We start from the raw sequence: 22,897 nt of genomic DNA, 5'->3' as shown, positions 1-22,897 counted from the left end.
TTCTGTCTTTTAGCAGTTATACATTACATACTGTTCAATGATTTATGATGTTTGTTTTCATCAGAGAGTTGTTAAAGGAGAAGTTCGGCCCCAAGTCGTGACGTCATCACAACTTGGGGGTCAAAACTTAGCTGAGGCTGGACTTCTCCTTTAACCCCATAACGACAATGGACGTTACTGTATGCCATGGAAGTGTGTGCCTTAACAATGTAAATGTATGCCAAGGGGTGTTAACTACAGGGGCTCTATGAATCGCGAGCTCAGGAACCATCAGCAGCCGGGTCCTCACTGTTAATGACGGGCGATAGCAATCGTGCTCCTGCCTGTCCATTACCCCCTCAACCCTGCTAACCACAGAATTTAAGCACCTGTCACTGTCCAATCTGCGGGGGTCCTGATAGTTTTCCCCAACTGCCAGAGGTCTAAGGGTGGGTTCACACTACGGAATTCTAGCGGATAAACTCTGCGGAATTCCGTCGGCTGTCCGCGCGCACGGCTGCGCGCCTTTCCGCCGGCTCCATAGACACCATTCTATGGGCTGGCGTATTCCGCTATCCGCCGGCCCATAGAATGGGGTCTATGGAGCCGGCGGAAAGGCGCGCGGACATACTGCGGAATTCTGCGGAGTTTATCCGCGAGAATTCCTCAGTATGAACCCACCCTAATGCTTACCTCTGGCCGTTCTGCAGTCTGGTCATAGTCTGCCTTAGGCAGAATTTGTGCAGAGAGCTGATAACACTGCTCAATGCTGTGCACTTGCATAGCATTGATCAGAGTTAGCAATCTAATGACTGCATGTAATAGTCCTGTAAGAAAAAAAAAGTGTGTATATATATATATATATATAATATATATATATATATACATACATATACACAGTGAGTCCAAGAAGTATTTGATCCCTAGCTGATTTTCTTTGTTTGCCCACTAATAAAGACATGATCATTCTATACTTTTAATGGTAGATGTATTCTTACATGGAGAGACAGAATATTAAAAAGAAAATCCAGAAAATAAATCTAAGGAATATATATTAATTGATTTGTATTTCATGGAGTGAAATAAGTATTTGATCCCTTAGTATTCATTAGCAGTTCTGGCTTTTACAGACCAGTTAGATACTCCCAATCAACTTGTTACCTGACCTGAAGCCACCTGTTCTCACTAATCACTTGTGTGAAAAACAACTGTCCACAGAATCAGACAGATCACACAGATTTCAAGTCTCCAACATGGGTAAAACCAAAGAGCGGTCACAGGACCTCAGAGTCAGAATGGTTGACCTTCACAAAGCTGGAATGAGCTACAAAAAGATTAGTAAGGTGTTGGATGTGAAAGTAACAACTATTGGTGTAATTATCAGAAAATTTAAAGAGTATAACATGACAATCAACAGACCTCGGCCCGGTGCTATAAAGAAGATTTCGCCTCGTGGGGTGGCAATGATGCTGAGAACAGTCAGAAATCGTCCTGCAACCACTCGGCAGGAGTTAGCAAATGACCTGAAGTCAGCTGGGACCACAGTTTGCAAGGAAACAATTGGCAACACTTTGCGCAACAATGGATTCACATCCTGCAGTGCCCGAAAGGTACTCCTGCTGAAGAGAGCGCATGTGGAGGCGCGCCTCAATTATGCCAATGATCATTTGAAAGATGAACCAAGTTATTGGGAGAAGGTTTTGTGGTCAGATGAGACCAAAATTGAACTTTTTGGCCTCAACTCCACCCGCCATGTGTGGAGGAAGAAAAATGCTGCCTATGACCCCAAGAACACTGTGCCCACCGTCAAGCATGGAGGTGGAAGCATAATGTTTTGAGGGTGTTTCTCTGCCAAGGGTACAGGGCTACTTCACCGCATCACTGGGAAGATGGATGGAGCCATGTACCACACAATCCTGAGGGACAACCTCCTCCCCTCTGCCAGGGTTCTGAAAATGGGCCGTGGTTGGGTCTTCCAACATGATAACGACCCTAAACATACAGCAAAGGCAACAAAGGATTGGCTCAAGAAAAATCACATTAAGGTCATGGAGTGGCCCAGCCAGTCGCCAGACCTTAATCCGATCGAAAATCTATGGAGGGAGCTGAAGGTCAGAGTCGCCAAGCAAAAGCCCACCAACCTTCATGATTTAGAGAGAATCTGCAAAGAAGAGTGGGCCAAAATTCCCCCTGGTGTGTGTGCTAAACTTGTGGTTAACTACAACAAACATCTCACCGCTGTGCTTGCAAACAAAGGCTTTGCCACTAAGTATTGAGTGTGTTTTGCAAGAGGGATCAAATACTTATTTTCCTCATTGAAATACAAATTAATTAAAATTTGCCACAACTGACAGGGACCCCCTGCATCACCCAAGCCCACCAGACAGCACACCTAACTTTTAAGTTGGATGTGTTGTCTGTCCGAGCTGCCATACCTCCTCCCATAGTGGTTAGTTCGGAGAGTCCTGGCATAGAGGCAGCACATCTAACTTTAATTAAGAAGTTAGATGTGCGCCTTCCTCCCGCAGTGGTTTGTACCCTCTCCTGCGCGGCATGACGTCACCCGGACCACACAACTGATTTTTGATTGACTTGACATGCGGCATGGCTGACACTCTGCTAAGAACTCGGGGGCTAGGGTTGGGTAATGTGTATGGCTGTAGGAGTTTTATGTCACCTAACGGGGTCTCGGCAGAGGCCCTGGGGTGGGGGTGAGGGGCGCCTTAAAAAGCTTTGCACAGAGCGCCATCTACCTTAAGGCCGGCCCTGTTTATGACCATAAAATTATGTTTTGGTGCCTTTTTTTTTTTATGGCCCACCAGTGTATTAAAATAGCTCTGAATGGATAGTACGGAGCTTTAATCCGCAGCAGAAGTCCCATCTATGGATGGATTAGACATCCAGCCCTATAATCAGATATATACACATCCCACCATCCCCTAGAGCAGAGCTTCTCAAACTTTTTTTACTGGAGCCTCACCCAAACGACCAAGGCAATGCCTGGGCCTCACCAGACTGACCAAGAGGGTACCAGGGCCTCACCATCTGTGGTGAAAGTCCATTTAAAAGCTGAAAATAATGCTAGGGCTACCTTTCACCTATCTCCCAAGCTCTAGATTCTAATAAAGCAAGTAATAATGTTGCTAAAATGGAGATAGTTGCGAACAGCTAAAGGACTGTGCAGATCATAGTAACTTTTGTGCAGACTGCCTCCCCAGCTGGGCCTCACCAACAACTAGGGGGTGCCTTACTGGTGAGGCCCACCTCACAGTTTGAGAAGCACTGCCCTAGAGAGACCATGATGAGGAGGCTTAGAGCAGCATGATACCAGGTGGGCATGATCACAGATGTTACAAGCACAGAATCACATACTTTGGGGTTGTTTTTGTCGTGCATACAGACAAATTACAGTGGCTGCCAGAAGATGGGATTAGTTCATGGAGAACCCCCGAACATGTTTCAGATATAGTTTTCACTCAAATATGCAACATAGACATGTTTGTTATCAATTCATGTTCAATCCATTTAGATATAATATAACGGTAAATGGTGTTCTCTAATGTAAATGTATTTTGAATTTGGTGCTGGAACACCCATTGTACCCACACCCTGACACATACAGTGGAACTTTATGAGAGGGAGTTTTTAGCTCTCTCTCCAGTGACAGACCCAGCACCATGTAGGTTTATGACACTGGATCTCTCACTGGAGAGCTCACTGGAGAGCTCCCTCTCATAAGGTTCCACTGTATGTGACAAGGTGTATGAGTGGGAGATCATGGAGGGGGGAATAAGTGCTCAGAAGACTATTCTTTTGCCAAATTCATAATAAATTTACATGAAATAATTGGCTATTGGGCATAGTGCTGATTTCTGGGGGGAAAAGAAAACACTAAGCAGCATCTTGGTAACACCTTCAAATCAAAGGACAGAGATCACGCTGTATACATCTTGTACACAATGAGGCAGCTGAATTGAGATTACTCCCTGAATACAGCATGCACACTTTATGCTTGTAGCCCCAGTCAACCAACACCATGCTGGAAAGCCATCCACCTCTGTGGTCAGAGCCATCAGACTTAACCCTTACAAAGCCAACCCTAAAATGAGCATCCGCTTAATCAGCCTGTGTGGTGGTAGATAAAAGGGGCTCCTTACACCTATTCATTACATTAGTAATGTAGACAACACAATGGTTGTAACATATTTATTAAGACAGAATTCACTCCATAAAAATCACATTAATAAAGTGCTTTGTTGTGTGACAAGAATGATTATGGGTACACTATCCTGTGGCGCCAGCCCCACACAATTTACATAGGAGGCTGCACTACCCAGGCAACCTTTGGTAATTTTTTTTTTTTTTTCAATTTGCCACTTTTTCTATTATTTTTCTAGGTCTACCAACAGTATATGAGATGGATTCAGAACTAATTCAGTGGTAGCAGATCGGTTACTACCCCAAAAAAACCTGAAAGCAGTCAATGGAGGTCAATGACTTTTACTGTCAATAATAAATGCATGTGTAAAAAGCCAGCAATTACATCACATTTTACTATTTGATCCATCAGTGTTAAAATTCCTCTCCTATCCACAGTATAGAAATAGTCATCCATCAGAGGAACCAGCCCCTGCAGGAATAGTAGTGTCAACCCATGTAGTATTTGGTCAAATCAGGTCTTGTCTTGTAGCAGCAGATGAGTCCATGGCCAGAACACATTTGGCACACATGGGAAATGCTGGACCAGCTTGGCACACCTTGCAGACCATATAAGTTAAATGAGAACTGAAGTGGTACTGAAGACATAATCATTAGCCTCAATGAATAGGAGGCCACACTTTTCTTTGTAGAATAAGACAAGCAACATTTTCTTGTTCCAACGTGTAAAGATCAGATCCCTAAAGCACAGGCCAAGTCCACAGATCTTTGCCACCTTCTTTATGACACGGTTCTCTGTTTTCGGTAGCATTACCACAATGCAGGAGTTTTTCTCTTAATACTTTCTGCTACCTCAGGCGACCATCAGGTCTGACAGACCCCAATTCAGATTTAGGGTCCGATGACAGAGAACTCCAGTGTGTATCAGAGCAGACTGGAAGTGATGGACACAATGTTGTAACAGTCTTGCTGCAAATTCCCCCGACAGACCAGAAGCCACTTAAGCTATTATCTGTCCATTTTTCCAAATCCTTTCCCATAAGCTCAGACTTTTTATCAGCTTCCTGTTCAATCTCAGTACGTGAGGGAAGACTAAGGATTCCACTCAAAGCCTGAAAATTCTGCTCCATGTACTGTCCACGAGAAGGACCAGCATGTAGCCATCTGTCACCTGAGAAAGAAAGGAGATCCTTAGATTAATATGTACACAATGATAAGAACAGTTTTTTGTTTTTTTTTTGGAACAGGCCCTTATATCCCATGACCCACTTAAATGTGTTCGTGAAGGAAAGGAGGCATTCTAAGGGTCCTCTTACACAGACTGATTGGCGCTGTATTGAAACATGTAAAAGGACCATCAATACTGTAAACGAGCGATGATCTGCTTGATCGGCACTTGTTTACTGGGCCTATTACATGGCCCGATAATTGTTTAGCAAGGGTTGCACGGACATAGTTAGAGATGTCTGTGCAGCCTTTGGCTATACAATTTTTACATTATATATCCGCTCCCCCCTAGCTCTACGTCCTTTCTCCCAGGTAATGTACACTGAGTGGCTCATCAGAGCTGACAGGCTGGAGCGGCCCATCAGAGCTGACAGGCCGCTCAGCTAATCACTGGCTGGGACCGCCACACTCTGAAGCTGCAGTGAGCGGGATTAGGGAGGAAGCACGCAGAGCGCAGGAGACCAGGAACGTGGATATATAATGTAAACTGTTGAATCGTCAGCCACGCATCAATATTGCAGGTAGCGATGCACGGTCATGTCTCCTGATGTTTTTAGGTCAGGGCCTACCGGTGATCGTTTTATCAGCGGAACGTTGTGTGAATTGGGACATTTATCCCTCCGTGTAATAGGCCTCTTAGTTTTATCCTCTATCATGGATGTTGTGCATTGGGCCAAGCAAATTGTTAGAGGGAAGCAGTAATAACATTGTATTTGTAGCATTGGTATAGTGGACCTTCTGTGGATAGAATAGCTGTACTATGTGTACACTACTTACCTTTCTGTAATGGCTGCTTGTTCCTAAAGGTAAGTGGCATCACTAAAAATTTTACTTCAGCCAGTAGCTCCCAAAAATGAAGCATGCGAACATGCCACACTCCAGGATAGAGAGGTTGGGATAAAGGGGGCTTGTATTGTGTGAAATCAGCCTCGGAGTCAACTGCAATGTCATATGAAGCAGCTATTATGTACGTAGGATCAATCCAAACCACTGTGACTGTAACATTGACTCCATGGGTCCACTTCTGCACAGCAACTGGCTCATCCATGGGCCCAATAAGACCACCAAAATTGCGGAAAATTCGCTCTTTGGGATCCCATTCAGTGCCCACCTACAACATTCAACAAGAAAGTCATCAGAAACTGGTGAAACGGACTATAAAAATATGACAAGGAAAGTGAAGGAAGCTTCCACATGCCATTTTTATACAGTTCAAACGGGGGGCAGCACATCAAAATTCCAGGTGTGAAAGAACCCTTGTGGTTATTGATGTGAATTCTTTGGGTGGACGGCAAAATCCGCCTGAGCACAAATCTATGGGACAGGCAGAGATTAAAGCGAAAGCGAGCGGCAGGATCCGCGTGAAGTTCTCAGTGCGGATTCCGGAATCTGAACCCACCCTAGAGGCAATGTATTCTAAAATGCAAGCGGTTTTGCCGAGCAGTTATTGGCCACATGACACTCTACTTCTTGCTTGAGATAATCTGCATACTCCGCACTAAATAACATTCTTTATGCAGTTTTTGAACCAAAGTCAGAAGTGGATCCAGCACAAAGGAGATATAACTCCTTCCTTTATATTTCTTATTCCTTTTGAACCTGCTTCTGGCTTTGGTGAAAAATTGCAGTGTTTTTCCTATAGTGAGTTTTATTCTTATAGCAAGATTCCTCTTTGGTATCACAGAGTTGTGATTGTTCGCTTCGGGCAATTAAAAAAAAAAAAAAAGAAAAAGAAAAGAGAATGCTACTATAAGATACTTTGCTAAATGTCCCGTCTGTATATAAGACCATTAGATTAGAAAAATACTTTTTTGGTACATAATCTGCAATCTGGTATTCCAGTTAAACCCCATTAAAGGAGTACTCCAGGCACCCCCTGTAAAATCTAAACTACTCACACAGTGGGGGATGGTTACTGGCTTCCTCTCTGACATTTCTTCCCACTCTGGCTGCTCTAGCTGCCCCTGCACTGTTCTCTGTTCCTGCTGATTACATCTCCAGCTTCCTGTTTGGACCAGTATCTGTGTGCTGCATATTACTACAGTCCCCACAATGCCTTGTTCCCCTGGCCTGCCTCTGTATACCTCCCACCCAAAAACATGCCCACAACCCCGCCCCCCATCCCTTGCTCCTCTATTCCCCACCTCCCTCCATCTATTCACCTCCCACTGCACAGCTAAGGCCTTATGCACATGTCCCGTAATATAGTAAGTTAGTGCACATTGATGTCTATTGGGCTATTCACACTATTAGTAGCAGAAATGGATGAAAATCTATCCTGAAAAAAAAAAAAGGACATGTCCTAGTGCGGACCCATTTTTTTTTGCGGATTCTCTCATTGAAATCAATTGGTTACGGATTGTAACATGTTGGCATCCGTATTTCCGCAAAAAAATACGGATGAAGTGCATTGAAAAGCAATAAGTAGTAAAAAAAATGGAATTACGGAAATACGGATGTCCAATCAGTAATTTCTCACGGGTTGTTTCAGGACCAAAAAAAAATACTGAACGTGTGCATACAGCCTTAGTCCCCAACACAAGCAGTAATGGTAAATACTGAAAACCTAGCCCCCTTACTGGGGTGTCCAGTGAATAAAAAACTGCAGCCACCATTGTCTACTTTTAATATGGCATGATGCTGAAGGTTGTGGTTGTGCAACCTGGAGTTGCAGAGCTTGAAAAATTACTACCAGCATCTTGTCCAAGAGACAATGATGGTGGTAGTAGTTCTGAAAGCTGTGCAACTCCAGTTTGCAAACATACAACCCCCACCATCATGCCATAGGAGATAGATATTATATATAATAGATATATGAACTATGTGTTATAGCTGAATCTGGTGTCCGAGGTCTCCTCTGCTTCTCAAGTCATTCTGGAGGAGAATCCTGTAGCATCAGACACCAGTGATCTCCTAGCAGGCATCTGGCATTGACAGGGTGCCAAATGCCTCCTATTCGATCTGTGACATCTGATGCTGCAGGCAGCTGCCGATCTTCTCAAGAATGACTGAGAAGCAGAGGAGACTGAGATCGTGCAGAGGAGGGAGCCCGACAGATAATATAGTATGTATTGTAAAACTGGGTGGGCAGAGGAGGAGTGGGGCGGGCAGAGGATGTGTTGAGGGGCGGGTTTCCCTGTGACAGAGAGGAAATACATCACGTCTCAATATGGCACCTGTGGAACAGCACTGAGACGTGATGTGTTTCCTTCTTCCTGAACTACAGAACTTCCTGTGGGACTTTGATTCTTTAAAAAACGGGTAACATTACAGCTGTCCTAATAAGTGTAAATGGCAATGTTATATAACTTTCCTTTGTAAGTGCAGTGTTAAATTATGTAATTTACCCGGAGTACCCCTTTAATTTCTAAAAATAAACATATGCACAAGTGGAAGTAGCCATTATAATAAGCAAAACCTATACAACTTACCTCCATACTCTGGATACGACTGGCTGCTCCAACCTGGTCAACTATTCTTAGGCTGCCTCGTGGCATCATCCAGAATTCCAGCGTCTCACCTGACTGGACTTTTTGGGTCACCAAATAACCTTGGAAGTGGTCATCGTAAAAATAGAGTTCGATACTTGAGGGGAAACCATCTGCAGAAAAGCTAGAGAAGAGGGTTTTAGATGTTAGACAATCAGTTTAACCCTTTGAGGACCAGGCCCAAAATGACCCAGTGGACCGCGCAAATTTTGATCTTAGTGCTTTCGTTTTTCCCTCCTCCCCTTCTAAGAGCTCTAGCACTCTCAGTTTTCTATCTACAAGCCATGTAAGTGCTTGTTTTTTACAGGAATAGTTGTACTTTGTAATGGCGTCATTCATTTTACCATAACATGTATGATGGAATTCCAAATATATTATTTATGAAGATATAAATAGGTGAAATCGTAAAAAAGAATGCAATATGGTAACGTTTGGGGGGTTCCTGTGTCTACATAATGCACTATATGGTAACAGCGACATGACACTATTATTCTATAGGTCAGCCCGAACACAACCATATGCAGGTTACACAGATTCTCTAATGTTATATATGTATTTTTTTTATGAAATCCTCTTTTTTGGCAATTAAATATTAATAAAATGGGCCTATTGTGACGCTTATAACGGTTTTATTTTTTCACCTACGGGGCTGTATGGGGTGTCATTTTTTCTGCCATGATCTCTAGTTTTTATTAATACCATATTTGTGAAGATCGGATGTTTTGATCACTTTTTATTGATTTTTTTTTAATATATAATGTAACATAAAATCGGTAATCTGCGCACTTTTTCCCCTCTTTTCGTGTACGCCGTTCACCGATCACAATGACGCTTGTTATATTTTAATAGATCGGACAATTACGCACGCTATGGTATATTATATGTTTATCTATTTATTCATTTTTATATGTTTTATTTATATAATGGGAAAGTTGGGTAATTTAGACTTTTATTGGGGGAGGGGTTTTGGGGTAGTGTGTTAGTGTTTTGAACTTTTTTTTTTTTACACATTTGAAGTCCCTTTGGGGGACTTTTACATACAGTACTTTGATTTCTACACTGATGAATGCTATGCCATAGGCATAGCATTGATCAGTGTTATCGGCGATCTGCTCATTTGAGTCTGCCTGTGCAGGCTCAGTGTAGCAGATCGCCGATCGGACTGCACGGAGGCAGGTGAGAGACCTCCGGCAGTCCGTTTCAACGATCGGGACCCCCGCAGTCACACTGCGGGGGTCCCGATCGGTAAGTGACAGGGGACTCCCCCTGTCACACTTAAACGCTGCGGTCGCGCCGCGATCGCGGCGTTTAACCCCTTATGGACCAAGCCTGTTTGGGCCTTAATGACCAGGCTCATTTTTCAAAATCTGACCTGTCTCACTTTATGCGCTTATAGCTCAGTGATGCTTTAACGTATGCTAGCGATTCTGAGATTGTTTTTTCGTAACATATGGTACTTTATGTTAGTGGCAAAATTTGGTCACTGTCTTGTGTGTTTTTTGTGAAAAACATCAAAATATAATGAAAAATTTGAAAATTTTGCACTTTACGAACTTTGAAATTCTTTGCTTCTAAAAAAAAAGGCACATGACAAAAATTAGTTAGTAAGTCACATTATCAATATGTCCTCTTTATTCTGGCTTCATTTCGTAAACATATTTCACTTTTTTAGGGTGTTACGGGGCTTAGAAATGTATCAGCAAATTATCAAATTTTCATGAAATTTCCAAAACTGATTTTTTTAGGGACCAGTTCTTTTTTTAAGTTGATTTAGGAGGCTTGTATACTGGAAACCCCCATAAGTGACCCCATTTTGGAAACTAGACACCTTAAAGAATTAATCTAGGGGTATAATGAGCATTTTAACCCTACAGGGGCTGGAGGAAAGTATTCACAATTAGGCCGGAAAAAAATGGAAAATAGAAATTTTCCAATAATATATTTGTTAAGATTAAAGTATCTCATTTTCATAATAAACATGAGAGAAAATGCACCCCAAATTTTGTAATGCAGGTTCTCCTGAGTAGAACGGTACCCCATATGTGGGCGTAAACCACTGTATGGGCACACAGCAGGCCTCAGAAGGAAGGGAGCACCTATTAGCATTTCCAGTTCAGATTTTGCTGAAGAAATTTCTGAGCGCCAGGTGCGTTTGCAGAGCCCCTGTAGTGTCAGCAGAATAGAACCCCCCCAAAAGTCACCCCATTTTGGAAAGTACACCCATCAAAGAATACATCTTGGGGTGTGGTGACCATTTTGACCCCACAGGTATTAGAGGAAAGTATTCAAAAGAAGACAGTAAAAATGAAAAAATTGAATTTTTCCAATAACATGTTTGTTTAGTTTGAAATTTCTCAATTTCACGAGGAACAGGGGAGAAAACTCACCCCAATATATGTAAGGCAGGTTCTCCTGAGTACAACGGTACCCCATATGTGGGCATAAACCACTGTGTGGGCACACAGCAGGGCTCAGTAGGGAGGGAGCGCCAAGCATTTTCAGTGCATGATTTTCCTGAAGAAGTTTCTGAGCGCCAGGTGCGTTTGCAGTGCCCCTGTAGTGTCTACAGAATAGAACCCTCCCCCCCAAAATCACCCCATTTTGGAAAGTACACCCCTCAAGGAATTTATCTTGGGGTGTGGTGACCATTTTGACCCCACAGGTATTGGAGGAAAGTATTCAAAACTAGACCGTAAAAATGAAAAAAATTGAATTTTTTCAATAACATGTTTGTTTAGTTAGAAATTTCTCAATTTCACTAGGAACAAGGGAGAAAAAGCCCCCCAAAACTTGTAACGGAGGTTCTCCTGAGTACAATGGTACCCCATATGTGGGCATAAACCACTGTATGGGCACACAGCAGGGCTCAGAAGAGAAGGAGTGTCATTTTAGTTACAGGCAATATGTGGGTGTTTACTGGTTATCTGGGGTGGTAATAGACAATCTCAGGGTGTTTACTGGCTATCTGGGGTGGTTACGAGCAGTCTGTGGCGCTATGGGATGGTTACGGGCTGTCTGGGATGGTTACGGGCTGTCTGGGATGGTTACGGGCTGTCTGGGATGGTTACGGGCTGTCTGGGATGGTTACGGGCTGTCTGGGATGGTTACGGGCTGTCTGGGATGGTTACGGGCTGTCTGGGATGGTTACGGGCTGTCTGGGATGGTTACGGGCTGTCTGGGATGGTTACGGGCTGTCTGGGATGGTTACGGGCTGTCTGGGATGGTTACGGGCTGTCTGGGGTGGTTACGGGCTGTCTGGGGTGGTTACGGGCTGTCTGGGGTGGTTACGGGCTGTCTGGGGTGGTTACGGGCTGTCTGGGGTGGTTACGGGCAGTCTGGGGTGGATACGGGCAGTCTGGGGTGGATACGGGCAGTCTGGGGTGGATACGGGCAGTCTGGGGTGGATACGGGCAGTCTGGGGTGGATACGGGCAGTCTGGGGTGGATACGGGCAGTCTGGGGTGGATACGGGCAGTCTGGGGTGGATACGGGCAGTCTGGGGTGGATACGGGCAGTCTGGGGTGGATACGGGCAGTCTGGGGTGGATACGGGCAGTCTGGGGTGGATACGGGCAGTCTGGGGTGGTTACGGGCTGTCTGGGGTGGTTACGGGCTGTCTGGGGTGGTTACGGGCTGTCTGGGGTGGTTACGGGCTGTCTGGGGTGGTTACGGGCTGTCTGGGGTGGTTACGGGCTGTCTGGGATGGTTACGGGCAGTCTGGGGTGGATACGGGCAGTCTGGGGTGGATACGGGCAGTCTGGGGTGGATACGGGCAATCTGGGGTGGTTACGGGCAGTCTGGGGTGGTTACGGGTAGTCCGGGGTGGTTACGGGTAATCCGGGGTGGTTACGGGTAATCCGGGGTGGTTACGGGTAATCCGGGGTGGTTACGGGTAATCCGGGGTGGTTACGGGTAATCTGGGGTGGTTACAAGTAATCCGGGGTGGTTACGGGTAATCCAGGGCACTTGACTTTGGTGACAGGCGTAAAAAAGTGCCGGCACCATTTGGAACAAGCGATCAGTGGTATATAGTATATACCGCTGATCACTTGTACTAGGACCACATCGGGTGGTCACCGATCATTGCCCCATGCTCTCCGCCACCTCCGGTGGTGGAGAGAATGAAGCTTGGATCATTTTTAGGAATCCATCACTGTGAACAGAGTCTGTTCACAGTGATGACGGCGGCCATCTTGGACCAGATGGCCGCCCAGGGAGGGGAGGGTCAGTGGCCAGGTCACTAGGGTTAATTCTGGGGATGGGGGGACATGTTTTCATCTCCTCTCACTATGGATTCACGGTGAGAAGAGATGAAAGCGTTCAGCTGCGCTGGCAATGCCCGTTACCGGTAGCCGCCTTTATACTGATAATAACGGCGATCACCGGTGAGGGGACTGGCCGGGACTGACCCCACACTCTCCCCCAACCCCTCAGCTACCTCCGATAGCTGAGAGGAGGGGGCTGCAGGCATTACCGGCGCCGCTGCACTATTCTGCACCATCGCCATAAAGAGCTGATGGCAGCAGAATAGACCCCATTAGTGATCGCCATAAAAATCCGTATCGGCGGTCACTAATAACATAATACATATATTCTCTGGGTCGCTACGGTTACGGCGATACCACATTTGTATAGTTTTTTTTAACTATTACCGCTTTGGCGCAATAGAAACTATCTTCCTAGCCAAAACCCACAAAAACTGTCCCTGCATTGCAAGATCCATAGCGTTCTCATCTTTTGCGCGACAGAGCTGGTTTTGGGCTTATTTTTTGCGGGAAGATCTGTAGTTTCTATTGATACCAAGTTTTATATGTATATGACTTTTTGATCTCTTTTATGACGTATTTTCTAAAGTGGATTGATAAAATACAGCTATTCTAGTACTGTTTTTTTTATTTTTTTTTTTACAGCGTGTGTCGTGCGATATAATTATTGATATAGTTTTATAGATTGGGTTGTTACGGACGTAACGATACCAAATATGTATAGGATTTGTGTTTTTGATCACTTTTATGTAATGTTTTATAGTGTATGGGGAATGTAATGCATCTTTATTATTGGGGGGGCTGGGGGGGGGGCTGTGTTGTGTTTGGTGCACACTTTTTTTAACTTTTACACTAGTGTACATTACTGTACACTAGTGTAAAATACTTAGATCACTGATACAATACATTGCAGTACCTGATGTACTGCAATGTATTGTATCATGCCTCATGCTGACAGGCAATAGCCGCGGCCACCCCTGTCAGCATGAGGCATCTCCATGGTGACCCCGGGGACCTTCATTAGGACCCCGGAATCACCATGGAGACATCGGGACCCGTTAGATGCCGCTGTCATGGTTTGACAGCGGCATTTAACGGGTTAAACTGCCCGGAGCGGAGAATCCTCCGCTCCGGGCAGTTACAGGAGGGTGTCAGCGGTCACACTGACCGCTGATCACCCGTCCTGCAGCCGCCGCCGGGCGGTAATTTATTCCGATGCGCCCGCCGTTAAAAGGCGTACGCATCGGAATAAAGCCCATTAGTGGCCGCCGTGAAAAGGCAGCATGGCGGTCACTAAGGGGTTAAGGGGTTAATGACACGCGGCAGCGCGATCGCTGCAGCGTGTCATTACCGGTGAGGTCCCGGCTGCTCACTGCAGCCGGCCCCCACCTGCTATGAAGCGCGCTCCGCTCCGGAGCGCGCTTCATAGCGGGAAAAACACCCAGGACGTAAGGTTACGTCATGGGTCGTCTGGGGACAGACTTCCATGACGTAACCCTACGTCCAGGGTCGTCTAGGGGTTAAACATGAAGGGGGAGATTTACCAAACTGGTGTAGAGTAGAATTGTCTTAGTTGCCCCTAGCAACCAATCAGATTCCACCTTTCATTTTCCAAAGAACCTATGATGAATGAAAAGTGGAATCTGATTCGTTGCGAGGGGCAACTGAGACAATTCTACTTTGCACCAGTTTGGTAAATCTCCCCTATAGGGATTTATGGGACATTTTAGAATAGTTCACAAGGCTCAGGTGTCTCTCATACCTGCAGGAAGACTTCCTACTCTCTTGCTCAGGGCCCTGAAGTTTGCGCAGTGACAGACGTGTAAAAGACATGTATGCAGTCAGGGTGACATCGGTGAGACCTCCTAGTCCTTCCATGCTGTTATACACATTCTCCCAGTATGCTTTCAGACCAGGGGTTCCTGCTTCTGGCTCTCCAAACAAATGGGCATCCAAAATATCCAAGACTTCTTGATTCACAGATGACTCAAACTTTCTAGCAAAGAAAGTCGGCCTGGAAAGTTGCTAAAAAGATAAAAATTGTTATAGCGTTAGTCATTTGGAGTAATTTCTGACATGACAAAAAGTATCTGACCCGCCGGGGTCTCACTTCTGAGACCCAATGTGATCCAGATATACAGCCAGGGGAGGTGCGCGGCAGTGTGCTCCTCTCTCTGGCAGGCAAAGCATTTGACTTGTTCACTCTACAGACCGTAATGAAGCAAACAAGCCGGATTTGACTGACAGTCAGGCACAACACATACTACTTCGAATTCCTCCTGGTTGTATCCCAGGATTGCACTGGGTTTTAGAAGTGAGACCTGTCGTGATCATTAACTTTTGACATCTTCTCAGACCTTTCAAATGACAGTAATGCTTTACAACTGCATTGTCAAGTAAAAAATAATGAATAAAAAACTGAATGAAACGTAAGGAACACTTGATAAACTCACCACTAGAAACAAAGACTGCCTAAAAGTGCCCGAGTGTTTTTGTTGAAGACCAGAAGCTCAGGATTAGCAATGCTCTTGACAACATTAAGACTAATCATACCTGTAATCGTACAATATCTTGTGGTTTGAAGTCATTGGGGGAGCAGCCACACCAGTCCACAATGTGCTTATACTGGCACCTACAGCCCAGTTTCCTGTTCCAGTTAGTCACTCGGAGGTTATTGTCCACAAGTGTGTTGCAATCTTTACTATTTTCCAGGACGGTATGAAAGAATGACTGAAAAGGCAGAGGAAAAACTTCAGCTGTGCTATGCTAGCAAATGGATGATCACAAATGATACAGTAAATACAAACACGCACACAACGGTGGACTTAAGGAGTACTCCAGGCACCCCCTGTAAAATCTAAACTACTCACACACTGGGGGATGGTTACTGGCTTCCTCTGTCACATTTCTTCCCACTGCACTGTTCTCTGTTGCTGCGGATTACATCTCCAGCTTCCTGTTTGGACCAGTGTCTGTGTGCTGCATATTCCTAAAGTCCCCACAATGCCTTGTTCCTCTGGCCTGACTCTGTATACCTCCCACCTCCTCCTCCCACCCACAAACATGCCCACAACCCTGCCCCCCATCCCTAGCTCCTCTATTCCCTGCCTCCCTCCATCTATTTCCCTCCCACTGCACAGCTTAGTCCACTACACAAGCAGTAATGGTAAATACTGACAACACAGCCCCCTTATTTGGGTGTCCAGTGAATAAAAACTGCAGTCACCATTGTCTACTTTTAATATGGCACCTGAGAAACAAAGGCTGGAGATGCACTGCTCTAAATATTCAGAGTATATATAAATATCAAAAAACAAAAAAGTGGGTGCACAGAGCCCGCATACCAAACAGAATACTGGACCCAAAAACACTAGTAAGTATGCAAATAAGGGCAATGGCACACCAATATAGAAGGAATAAATATCTTTATTAAACAAATCACAGAGTATAAAGAAAAAACACTTGAAAAAAGTTAAAAACACTTAAAAAGCAACACAGGAGACCATGATTGTAGTCATGTACTCAGAGCCAATAGTGGAGAATAATTTACTCCAGAAACAAGTATCCAACCCCCTCCAACACCGATATGTAAATCCCTGTTAGCCACAGGGTAGTCGATCTCAAAAAAAGCACATATACAGATAAAGCGCACACATGTAAAACGATAATGAAACATGTGTGACAAGCACAACAAGACAAAAACGAGGACTACCATGCGACACCTAGATGTAATGATGTGCAGGAGATCAAAAAAATGTGTGGACAAAGCAGGGGGGGGGGGGGGGGGGAAGAGGCAAGTAACCAGTAGCTATGGCTCAAAAAAAGCACATATACAGATAAAGCGCACACATGTAAAACGATAATGAAACATGTGTGACAAGCACAACAAGACAAAAACGAGGACTACCATGCGACACCTAGATGTAATGATGTGCAGGAGATCAAAAAAATGTGTGGACAAAGCAGGGGGGGGGGGAAGAGGCAAGTAACCAGTAGCTATGGCTCAATGGTGTCCCACGCGTTCCGTCCTGCTCCCAGGACTTCCTCAGGGATCCCTGAGGAAGTCCTGGGAGCAGGACGGAACGCGTGGGACACCATTGAGCCATAGCTACTGGTTACTTGCCTCTTCCCCCCCCCCCCCCTGCTTTGTCCACACATTTTTTTGATCTCCTGCACATCATTACATCTAGGTGTCGCATGGTAGTCCTCGTTTTTGTCTTGTTGTGCTTGTCACACATGTTTCATTATCGTTTTACATGTGTGCGCTTTATCTGTATATGTGCTTTTTTTGAGATCGACTACCCTGTGGCTAACAGGGATTTACATATCGGTGTTGGAGGGGGTTGGATACTTGTTTCTGGAGTAAATTATTCTCCACTATTGGCTCTGAGTACATGACTACAATCATGGTCTCCTGTGTTGCTTTTTAAGTGTTTTTAACTTTTTTCAAGTGTTTTTTCTTTATACTCTGTGATTTGTTTAATAAAGATATTTATTCCTTCTATATTGGTGTGCCATTGCCCTTATTTGCATACTTACTAGTGTTTTTGGGTACTTTTAATATGGCATAATGTTTAGGGTTGTGGTTGTGCAACCTGGAGTTACACAGCTTGAAAAATTACTACCAGCATCTTGTCCAAGAGACAATGATGGTGGTAGTAGTTCTGAAAGCTGTGCAAATCCAGCTTGCACACAACCCCCACCATCATGCCATGCTGATACTTGATGATGGTGGGTGTGCTTATGCAAGCTGTAGATAGATAGATATTATATATAATAGATATATGAACTGTGTGTTATAGCTGAATCTGTTGTCCGAGGTCTCCTCTGCTTCTCAAGTCATTCTGGAGGAGAATCCTGTAGCATCAGACACCAGTGATCTCCTAGCAGGCATCTGGCATTGACAGGGTGCCAAATGCCTCCTATTCGATCTGTGACATCTGATGCTGCAGGCAGCTGCCGATCTTCTAAAGAATGACTGAGAAGCAGAGGAGACTGAGATCGTGCAGAGGAGGGAGCCCGACAGATAATATAGTATGTATTGTAAAACTGGGTGGGCAGAGGAGTAGTGGGGCGGGCAGATGATGTGTTGAGGGGCGGGTTTCCCTGTGACAGAGAGGAAATACATCACGTCTCAATATGGCACCTGTGGAACAGCACTGAGACGTGATATGTTTTCTTCTTCCTGAACTACAGAACTTCCTGTGGGACTTTGATTCTTTGAAAAACGGGTAACATTACAGCTGTCCTAATGAGTGTAAATGGCAATGTTATATAACTTTCCTTTGTAAGTGCAGTGTTAAATTATGTAATTTGCCCGGAGTACCCCTTTAGTTACAGTCTCTAACCTCAGCAGGAAGCAGAGTGTACATGTAAAAGCGCCTCAGCTCGGAAACAAGGACATCCTGAGTATAGGTCACATATTTCACAAATGTGCGAGTCAGAGCGAACCAGTCTGAGCCACCATCCAACACAATACCCTCTGGAATCGGCCTCTCACCAAGACGCCACATGTGGGAGTCACATTCATGGAAAAGACGATCCAATCCTTGCTTCTTAATGAACCTAGAAGGGAAGAAAAAAAGTTTGTCTCAAGCATGTTGTGTAGGGCAAAAGGCAACTATTTTAATACCTCCTATACACGAACATATCTACTAACCAACCTGACTGTGCTTGAGTACAGATATATACGCATGTAAGCTTATAGTGGCCTTAACTGATACAATCTCTTTAAAATATCACTTTAAAATATCACAGTAGTGATACCAACGTTTCCTTACATCGAACTATGCTACTTTTAGTGAGGGAACTATGAGGGAAAAATGAATAACTAAATCCCAAATCCCCAGGCACTGATTATTCATAGAAAGGACATCCTAGAGCTGGAAAAGGTTCAGACATCAATGGAACTAAAAAGAGGCCTGGAACATCTTAGTTATATGGAGAAAAAAAATGTTCCAGGTAAAACCCTCTCAATAGACAAGGGGGGTGCTTTACCACAAGAACTGTGAATGTGTGGAATGGTCACATCAAAAACAGTGGAGGCGTCACAACAGGCTTATACGGGTTCTTAGAACAATATTGGAAGTAGAAATCTTTCCATCCCCTCCCTTAGTTAAAGGACAACTCCCACAAAAATTTTTTTTTGCTCATTTAACACACATTACAAAGTTATATAACTTTGTAATGTGGTTAAATACCCGGCCTGGCCCCCTTCCCCCACTTTCGGACCCCCTACCCCCCACCCCGGAAGTTAAGGAATGTATACATTACCTATTACGATCGTCACGGTCCTCTTCTCCGGGGCGGCATCTGGTGACGACGACGTCAGAGCCGAGGGGCGGTCCGGGTCTTCTTCCTCCTCGGCGTCTTCATGCAAAGTGAATGGGGATGAAAAGGCTGCTGGTGCACATGCGCACCAGCAGCCTTTTCATTGGCTGGAGCGCATCACATGGCTTCCAGCTTGCTCAGCCCTGATTGGCTGAGCTTGCTGGAAGCCATGTGATGCGCTCCAGCCAATGAAAAGGCTGCCGGTGCGCAAGCGCACTGGCAGCCTTTTCCATCCCCTGGACCCGGAAGTTGGAGACATCGCTGGATGGCGGAAGGCGGCGACGGAGAGGCGGACGGCGGGCGAATCGAGTGGCGATCGTCACCGGAGAGATGGTGAGTATGGTGTCTGTGTGTGTCTGTGTTTTTTTTTTTTTTGGGGTCCCGCGGGAGTTGTCCTTTAAGCCTGATGGACACATGTCTTTTTTCAACCTTACTAACTATGCAGCTACGTACAAAATAAAAGGTCAAGCGACAAATCCTGCTCAGCTTCATTCTACACACATGATCACGCATAGATAACCTTACCTAGCATTATCACGGCCATGAGATTTAAGGAAGTTCTTATCTTTGTATTTTGTTAAAAAGTAAACCAGTTCCTGGTTGGTTCTATATGGAAAAAAACCAGAGTACATGAATCAAATTATTTTCCTGCAAAGACATCTGGCCAAAACACCTAACGCGCATGTTTCATGTACCTGGTGGGGTAGTCGGTGGCACTTAGGTTGATAAAGAAGTCCCATGGCCAGTCAGTCATCTCAAGCAGATCCTGCATGCTACGCAGATACATAGTCAGCAGGCTAGCACCACCCCAGATTGTGATCATGCGCCATGGGGTGACACGAATATTGGTGTAGTGGTGCGCCATCTCAACCACCTCATGATGTAAGTAATTGGAACGCTGGCAATATATAAATGATATAAAACAATGATCGGTTACAACAAAAGCAAACAAACTCCCAGCATATCACAAGCATGGTACCCATCTCTCACCTGATCCACATGGATATAGTAGAAGTGGTCTTTGTGGTAAATTGCTTTAATAAGACGTTTCAGCTGCCGTACTGCTCTCCCATGTACAACAAGCATATAAACCACGCGTAGAGGTTTCTCCGGCAGGGGCGCTCCTATATCAGACTCTTCCCATTGCAAACCGGAGGTCATTTTACCTGAGATACAAATCAAGTATACCCTCAGAAAATAGGATAAAGCTTATCAAAGATACGCAGAAAACAAACAATTGGCCACTTTACACCTAACTCCATGGATACAATGGACAAAAGAGTTGTGGATAGCCTGGTCCTATCTTATCTATACACTGGTGCCATGCTTATTATAATCCTGGGGAGACTGCTGAAAAGTGACGTGAACAGAGCAGCATGTCGCAATTTATCATCATGAGACCACAGTAAAATGGAATAATAAAAAAAATCTAATAAGTATTTATATGACAAGACAACCAAGAACATATAACAATGGGCATCAACATGTAAAACATATGGAGACATAAAGGGGGATCAATACCTGTTACCCTGCAGTAACGTGGCAAGCTCTTTGGCATGAGCTGTCCCTGCTGATGTAAACACACCAAGTTGGCAATTTCCTGCTGGCACTTCTGTGTTGGCGCTCTTGCCAATGCAGACAAAGCATCTTTCCCCTTGATTTCACATTTTGGGGTGAAGCTGTGATCTGTGGGGTGCGGTCCTTCTACACTTCCCGTGTCCCCATCTCTGGTCAGGTTGGCCCATGTCTCCTGCAGGACATGGACACGCGTGCTTAGCTTGGACTTTGTCTCCTTAGACACTCTGGCTACCTCACTACCCGCTCGCCCTCCCTTCACTCTGGATCTCCAAGATCTGCGCCCTGCAGAACTGTCAGGGTCCTTTGAGTGTTCTGCCTTATCTGGGCTTCTATTCCTCTTCTGGGGGGTATTCTGGAATACAAAGAGTTATCATAGCAGAGAAGGAACAAAGATACAAAGACACAAATCATTGGAAGATCAATACAGGGTTACAGAGGGTAAACATTGTTTAATTCTATTTATTTCATTGTGTAGAATTACAGCATGTCCAGGGTAACCATCAGTGATCAGACTCACTGCCCTCCTCACCTACGCCAGGGATAGTGATATGTGCCATCCTGTGGCAGGAGTAGGCACCCAGAAGCTGCAGCTTTACACAATGCCACTGCGTAGTAGATGGGCAGCTGCCCAATCCTCCTCCATGTGCCATCCAGTCACCACACACATACAACATCAGGACAGCGCTTACAATCTCCCCATCCTCGTCCAGTCCGCTGAAGCTCCACACCACCAGGCCCTGTATCAGCAGCAGAGCAAGCGCGGCAGCCGCCAGGTATTTGTAACGACGACCCAGCTTCAGCACCCTGCCACTGGCCGCCATGTCCCCGCCGGGCTGTATAGCTGGACACCGGTGAGTTAGCGCCAGCTGAGCTCCCAGCGATGTCCTGCAGTGCGCGCCCACTACATAACTCTGCACTGGCGCTCCTAGCAGAGCTGGCTATAGAATTTGCCCAAAAGTAAAATGGCCGCTAGATCCAGTCGCACAGAGACACGTCAGCATCGTCACAATCCACTGCCGGAGCGCGAACGGAAGTTCGACGTGGAGTCTCTGGTTGCTTGGCAACCTTTGTATGACCCACGTGGCAGTCTTTTCAGAGTCTTCTTTTTTATTGTGTAAAATTCATCGTCACAAGGAGAAAGGATTAATCTGGTGGGAGACTATAGCCCTCAGCATGTCTAGTAATTGTGATTCTGCCATATTGCTTTGTGGTCGGATCGTTGCAGGTGTTGCATTTGTTGCTATATTAATCTAGATCAGTGATTTTCAACCAGTGTGCCGCGACACATGGTCGGGTGTGCCGCGGGGAAAGTTCCCCAAACTATGGTGCTCCTGTGAAACAGGAGAAAACAATGGGGGAGAGAAACCTGGGGATGGGAGAGAAACCTGGGGATGGGAGAGAAACATGGGGATGGGGGAGAGAAACAGCGGAGAGAAGCAGGGGGGAGAGAAGTATGGTGGAGAGAAGCACAGGAGAGAAGCATGGGGGAGAGAAGCACAGGAGAAGCAGGGGGGAGAAGTATGGTGGAGAGAAGCACAGGAGAGAAGTAGGGGGTAGAAGTATGGTGGAGAGAAGCACAGGGGGGAGAAGAAAACAGGCCCAGGTTTCACACTGAGTGAGTATAAATACATTTAGAATCTATATTATTAACTATATGTATAATATGTACTGTTTTAGTGCCATTTTGGTTGGTGGTGTGCCCCGGGATTTTTTAAGTATAAAAAGTGTGCCGCGGCTCAAAAAAGGTTGAAAATCACTGATCTAGATGGTCAGTTAATAGTATGTTATATAGTTCTTTAGGTCATGTGACCTGCAGTGGTTGCCCTTCCCCTATTAGCTGTTGCTTTTTTCTGTCTGGTCAGCCATAAAAGGCT

The 22,897-nt window shown here is 45.2% G+C and overlaps 1 protein-coding gene across 1 annotated transcript; it reads right to left on the bottom strand.

The window, feature by feature from the left end:
- Positions 1-4,171: 4,171 nt before the first annotated feature.
- On the bottom strand, positions 4,172-21,986 carry XYLT2 (xylosyltransferase 2). The gene is made up of 11 exons (XM_069952737.1): positions 21,713-21,986; positions 20,967-21,375; positions 20,436-20,611; positions 20,141-20,343; positions 19,971-20,051; positions 18,464-18,680; positions 15,669-15,845; positions 14,878-15,140; positions 8,796-8,976; positions 6,142-6,475; positions 4,172-5,308 (listed from the first exon to the last, which is right to left on the bottom strand). Exons 1-11 carry the CDS (start codon positions 21,842-21,844, stop codon positions 4,986-4,988), a joined length of 2,496 nt encoding a protein of 831 aa, XP_069808838.1. The 5' UTR covers positions 21,845-21,986; the 3' UTR covers positions 4,172-4,985.
- Between the last annotated feature and the right edge of the window lie 911 nt (positions 21,987-22,897).

Source organism: Dendropsophus ebraccatus, chromosome 14 (genome assembly GCF_027789765.1).
Source record: "Dendropsophus ebraccatus isolate aDenEbr1 chromosome 14, aDenEbr1.pat, whole genome shotgun sequence".
In the NCBI taxonomy this organism is placed as follows: Eukaryota; Metazoa; Chordata; class Amphibia; order Anura; family Hylidae; genus Dendropsophus; species Dendropsophus ebraccatus.
Note: the sequence above shows the minus strand (reverse complement) of the source record. Positions and strands in the feature narration are given on the sequence as shown.